The sequence below is a fragment of the Nanorana parkeri genome, unplaced genomic scaffold, assembly GCF_000935625.1.
Source record: "Nanorana parkeri isolate BGI_ZX_2015 unplaced genomic scaffold, ASM93562v1 scaffold540, whole genome shotgun sequence".
Taxonomy (NCBI): domain Eukaryota; kingdom Metazoa; phylum Chordata; class Amphibia; order Anura; family Dicroglossidae; genus Nanorana; species Nanorana parkeri.
The window spans coordinates 419669-426433 of record NW_017306808.1 but is presented as its reverse complement, the minus strand read 5'-3'; the positions used below and the strand labels follow the sequence as shown (position 1 = coordinate 426433).

Below are 6765 nucleotides of genomic sequence, written 5' to 3'. Positions count from 1 at the left end.
AAAGGCAGTCTCCATACTTGCAGAGTGCAGGTTTCTTTTAATAAAACATAGCAGCATTTACTGAGAAATGATTCCAATTATAAATGAAGCTGCTAGAACATAAACTGTGTTTTCACGAATAAAATCTACTGAATATAACAGATTAAAAGTTATTATAAAAGGAATTTATTAATATGTTACAAATATAGGCATCTGTATATAGACCTGCTTCTTCTTCACTGCTGGAGAGAGCTACATATTGGGTTTGGGTTGGGGACCAACGCAGGAGTACAAGAGGTTAGGTCTGATTGTCTTCAGTTGGTGAATGCCCTTGTGCTGTACATGGTCCAGTTATTCTGTAGGGTTATGAAAGCAATGTAAAATCTACCCAACAAATCAAAGCTTATGTGACCTGTTTATAAAGCGAGTAATAATTTACTTTCCCCTATATACCCTTAAAAATTCATGATTATAATTCATACTGAATGATGTTTGTGAATTTGTCCTTGAAATATTCTTCTTGGACAACTGAACGATTCTTCATACACACACAAGAGGTTGGAAGGCTTCCAATGGAGGCATGTCTGATAGAGCACAGTATATATTTTAATACTGATGTGATTGCATAGTCATACGGGTAATAGGTGGAGAACATGCTTAGTTAACAGTACTAGAACGAGGACGAAGGACTCCCTCTGCAGGCTGCAACTCCACGACTTTCCTTCCCTGTGACCGGGCATGTTCTTGGTACCATTCCTGGAAAAACAGAGGTAACAGTGAAGTTAGGGTTCATTCTTGCTGTAGACTACAAATGAGCTTTGAAAGATAACGCTACATAAACATCTAGTTAGTGTAGCAGTTGGAAGCTGCGGCACCACTTGGACCAAAAGAAAGATATTAAAGCAATAAAATACATGAATAGAAATGTGCTGCTTAAATAGCCAGGTTTTAGTAATCACAGCACATTTTTGGTAAATATGCTAAAGACACACATCAGTGCTTGCTGTTCTTTGTTATTCATCACAAGGTTTATGTATTTACCAAGAAAGGGACAAGAAGTACAACCTGGTCCATGCCTCCTCTAAATTCTCAGCACCAAGAATGGCAGAGAAAAAAAGAGGTGGTATAATAATCAATACCGATCCTTCAACAGAACATACAATGAATGGTTATATACAATGCTTTCTTTCTGTGTAAACTGTGTTCAGGACCAAAGAGTAACAAATATAACAAGATTTTTTTGATGTCAGGTAAATCTTCAGGCAGCTTCAGATTTTCTTCACACCTTCTTTACCTGCACACGCATGTATTTTTAATGAGAACAAACTGCAGACAACACTCACCTGATTTCCCACTGCTGCAAATGAGACGGTCGGCTTGTGCATGTTTACCTGTGCTGCATTTTGCATACAAATGTAAATAAATATACAGAAGTGTTTTGCCACATGCTAAAAAGCTGGACTGTAGATTCCTAGAAAATCACTTGTAATGTAGTTGGGATAGTATGATTTAATGAAAATGTCATTTCAATGTTATTCTTTATTGGCTTCAGATTCTGTTAAAGGATTGTCTCTTGCCAGGATGTCTGACTGCAGAGCAGAAATGAAGGCACGGGTCTGGGAAAGAGGGTTCAGGAAAAGTAACGCACTATGATCTGCCCACTCAGTACCACCTAACTACATTGTAATTATAGCTCACAGAAGCTTCTGCAAATTGGCCACAGACATTACCCTGCGTGGACTGTCAATAGGGAAATGTAAAATAGTTTAAAATATAAATCTTTGGAATTCACACATAATAAAAATCATTTTACAACATATGTGGATATTACAAGACATTACTGGACTTTACTAGGGTGCCAGCTCCAGGGTGCCGGATCAGCTTTGATGTGCCTTTGCATGATTTATTGTTCAATTTAGACAACATATTCATTTTTATGGCTGTGAACTCTGACCTGAGGTATGCAAGGTATATTATACTATAAAAACCTACACAAACAAATGCACTACTCCAGCCTTTCCTTTTTTCCCCAGACTTGTAGCAAGTCCTCTCCTGTGTTGAAACAGAGTGCTTTCCCTGTAAACTTGCATCTCCAAAATATAACTCTTTGAAGCTGTAGCAGCTATCTTGAGCCTACCCTTCATTTCTGGTCTGAAAGACTTCCATCATTCATCACTCACTTCTCTACCTGATCCTTACTGCTGTTTGCCCCCCCTCACAGCTACTAGCTTTCACTGCCATCAATCATTTTCTTAGACATGTCTGCAACCAGTCAACCTTTCAGAAGCATGCACAGCTAAAGTTTGCAACAACCAGTGACCAGCAGGTAGAAGCAGACATGTCTAAAGGGATCATGTGGATGTGTTCTTAAATATACAGTGGTACCTCGGTTCACGAACTTAATTCGTTCCACGATTCTGGTTGCGAACTGAATTGGTTGCGAACCGAATCAAACTGTGATCAGAACGCAATCTCGACTAGAGGAAGCCATGACCATGTGTCAGAGCAGGGAAGATGACTGCGGCTGTGTTCATCACCCTATGTGGAGTTCGTGAACAGAGGCAACATTTTGCCGAACCAAATTGAACTGAGGTATCACTGTAATTCTTTTGAAAAAAAATCCAAGGCTAAAAGCTAGGACGTTTACAGTAGTCTGCCAATCCCTCCCATCAAACTCAGAGGAAGGAGCAGCAGACAGAATAAAATAGGTATTTCGTTAACCACTTGCTGACCGGGGTGTTTACACCCCCTTCCTGTCCAGGCCATTTTTCAGTATTCAGCGCTGCGGTACTTTGACTGACATTTATTCAGTCATGTCAAGCTTTAAAATTGCGGGGGCCCGCAAACTCACAAAAACTACCATACCCAAAATTGGCCATAGGCGACCCTTTAAAAGCTTTTACTGCTCATCATTTTAGTGTTATCAGTGATTGATGACCCTAGAATTATTGCTCTCACTGCGACGTTTGCGGCAATATGTAACATGTGCGGCGTAATGGATGCAATCGTCGTTTGCGCACGTAGGCGCACTCGACGCATTTTTGCATGTGTATGTGGGGGGTGGGGGACTTTAAAAACATTTTTAGATGTTTTTTTTATTACCTTTATATGTGGCTTTTAATTTTTTAATATTTTTTTTAACTAATTCTTTTAAACCTTTTTTTTCTCCACTTAACATTATTGCTATCACATAGGGGACTAACAGGCCCCCTTTGTGATAGCCAATTTTTAGTGACAGGTCCTCTTTAAGACCCCTATTGTCACCTAGGGACCCCCAGAGAAGCTGATGAAGCAAACACCTGCTTCACCAGCTTCTCTCCGGTTTCTGTACCCGAGAGTGACACATCACTTCCTGCATTCCAAAGAGGAGGAGTTCAAACGGAAATCGTGTACTGATCTCTGTTTGATTTCCGGCCGCAGAACTGCTGTGCTGGTCCCGGGCTTGCACCGGGCACAGCGTAGCTTGGGATCGCCAGCAGCAGCTGCGACGGAGGGGGCGTACACCCGCACGCATATTACAAGCGATCAGGCGTCTCTACAGACGCTCGAACGCTTGTATGTAAACAGCCATCGCTGGCTGTTTACAGTCCAGGCTGATTTCCCGCTTGTCCTTGCCGCCTAGTGGCCGGACAGCAGGTGGTTAAAAAAATTATTTGATTGAAAAATTTGAACTGAATATTAATCAAGGGAAAGGGGGACAATGGAAGGTATTGAAGAGATAGGTCTACAATACACTTCAGCTTTAAAATATTTTCAAATACATCCATGTGAGTGTCACATAAATTAAACAGAACAAGGCAAATTTCACCTTAATTTCTTCTTCGTACATCTTCCTGCTGAGATCGCTCTTCGTTTGGGATCTTCTCCCCACAAAAACAACAGAAGCAGCCTGTAAGATAAGACCAGAGTGAGTGACATAATAGTGAGACGTTCATTTCAGCACTAGAATGGTGGAAAGAGAAGAAATATAAAAAGGAAACATGTCAGCTCAAGTATGAATGCTTTCATTGTAACAACCACAGCAAGAAGACCATCTTTCTTGACACATAAGGGCAGTGTTATAATCTGGACATTACTGAAGGCAAACTCTTCATACATTTGGCATTATTGTGAACTAGAAACTCTAGACTCATTATACAAGTGACTGTTTCTATGTATTAAAACAACAAGATAATAATAATAATAAATAAATAATAATAATAAAAAATGAGGATCAGTAACCCACCTCACTGGCCTGTAAGTGTGACAGCAGTTTTCGCAGCTGGGTTTTCTCATCATTACTTTGTGTGTGTCGAAGAATAACTGCCAGCTCCTCTCGGCCCACCTCTTCTTCCAAAGTGATTCCTTTTTCATCTTAAAACAGCCACAAAAATATCATACGTCACATCTTAATATAGATGGCACAAAAACAGGATACAAGAAATCAAACGTTCATCTCATTTCAATTGTCTCATTTTCTGACTTTAAAAACAGACAATTTACATTTACAACATTCTAACATTTGCACACTACAAAATTAGACGACGGTATGATTCAAATGGAGTTTTGTACAAACAGAACTTTATATTCAACTTGCTTAGCAGAAACATGTGGCTCTATGAGGACACGAAACACATACATTACAAAGTGGCGCACATTTTTTCAAGGTCCTGTGTACTATGAATTAACAAAAACAATGGCTATGATCCAAAATCAGCATTTTTACTCATGCGCTGCATTAGGCTACCTGACTGTACATCAAATACAGAAACTCACAAAAATAAAAGTTCTTTTAAAATAAATGTAAACTAAAATCTGATATAAGCTTTAACATAAAGATCCTTGTTCAGACACTTCCGCTTATAAAAGTGACAAAGCTTTTGTCCTGTTGCCCACATGTCCTCCTGCACTGTCACCCTGTCAATGGGCCTTCCAAAGGAGACTACGAGTGGCCATTTCAATACATAGTAGGGACTGTGCCAATGGTTGATGAGCCAGTCAATTTCAGACATTTCTGAGATCATTCAGAAAGATGCATTTGACCTGCCAGAGGCTAGGTTCACACTATGGCAAACCGTGACCGCGTGAAAATCGTGCACAAAACCGCGCGGCCACCACTGCCGATTGCGCTGGCGGTGCATTTGCGCATGATCGTGGTTGAAAAACCGTGCGGTGCGTGTTGCAAAACCATGTACCTTGGTCCCGGGATGGCCGATATATCTGAACCTAGCTTCAAGGTGCTTTTGCATTCTCATAGACTATTATTGGAAGAGAAGCAGTTCTGACCTGAACAACAGTCCGTCAACACTAGCCCTTACACAGACATTGCCCACTGTTATTATCATTAGAAAACCCACCCTAAGAAGTATTTATCTCATCCATCTATTCCATCCATCCATCTTATCTAATCCACCTATTCCATCCATCCCTCTTATCTAATCCACCTATTCCATCCATCCGTCTATCTCATCCGTCTGCTCCATCCATCTATATCTATCCCATCTATCTATATCGATCCCATCTATCCATATATATCTATCTATCCCTTTATTTACCATTTAATTATCTTTGCCATCAAATTTTTTATCAACACTAACCTTCTGCGTCTTTATTCTTTCTGCCGTAATTCATTCGGAATACAAAGGCATCCAATATACAGGCAACAATGATGGTTATTACAACCTGTAATACATAAAGAAATAAATGATGCTACAAGGATTATAATGGCCATCCACAAAAGGATAAACATGGAAATCATAGATTTTAGTTATTGAAAATAATCTTTTGCATGAAAACCACTGTTCAACACAACGAAGGATCAAGGATTTGGTGGAACTGGGCTGGATTTTCCACCAGAAGCAAATGCCCCTTCTCAATTAAATAGAGCTGCAGCTAACGATTATTTTCAAAATCGATTAGTTAGCCGATTATTAAGTTCGATTAATCGGTTAATCGGATAAACAATAAAATAAAGTTTAAAAAATGGCTCCAGTGATAGGACTACTAGTTTGTATTGAGGTTGTAGTCCATCACAGGAGCAAGCTTGGAGCGGTGGAAGTAAAAAAAAAAAAAAAGATAGTGTGGTGTGCAATATAGTGAAATGGAAAGTGTAAAATTATACAGCAATGAATGCAGAATGGCACCGGCTATAGAGGACTACAAAACCCAGCAAAAGCACATTATACAGCGCAATGCAGAACACCGCCAGCTATAGAGGAATACAACAAATCCCAGCAATAGTACATAATAGCTGGCGGCATTCTGCATTGCGCTGTATAATGTACTATTGCTGGGTTTTGTAGTCCTCTATAGCTGGTGGTATTTAGCATTGTACCACTTTATAATGTACTATTGCTGGGATTTGTTGTAGTCCTCTATAGCTGGTGGTATTCCGCATTGCGCTGTATAATGTATTATTGCTGGGACTTGTAGTCCTCTATACAGCGCAATGCAGAATATCACCAGCTATAGAGGAGTACAACAAATCCCAGCAATACATTATACATACAGTGTATAATGCATTGCTGGTATTTGTATTCCTATGTATAATGTACAGTACAATGTACCATCAGCTATAGAGAAATACAAATCCCAGCAATACATTATAGAGCACCATGTGTGGGAAAGTGCAGGCTTACCAACCATTCTTCCAGCAACTTGCTTCTGAGATTGGACCTGTCTATCAGCTGCTGTCATCCCCCCACTCCTGCTCCTCCTTACTACATCTCCCCGCGTGCCTTGCCGATCGTGGATGGGCAGGAAATGTGAGGCGGGGAGGAGGTGCGGCGTGTGGAGCGTGGATGCGAG

General features: G+C 40.2%; 1 protein-coding gene across 1 annotated transcript in view; it reads right to left on the bottom strand.

Moving 5' to 3' along the window:
• Positions 1-573: 573 nt before the first annotated feature.
• TPCN1 (two pore segment channel 1) overlaps positions 574-6765 on the bottom strand; it is a 56575-nt gene continuing 50383 nt past the window's right edge. The window contains exons 24-27 of the mRNA XM_018561743.1: positions 5556-5640; positions 4205-4332; positions 3788-3868; positions 574-735 (exon numbers count right to left, since the gene is read on the bottom strand). Coding sequence (XP_018417245.1) covers positions 637-735; positions 3788-3868; positions 4205-4332; positions 5556-5640 — 393 coding nt within the window. The 3' untranslated portion in view covers positions 574-636. The remainder of the gene's footprint in view (positions 736-3787; positions 3869-4204; positions 4333-5555; positions 5641-6765) is intronic.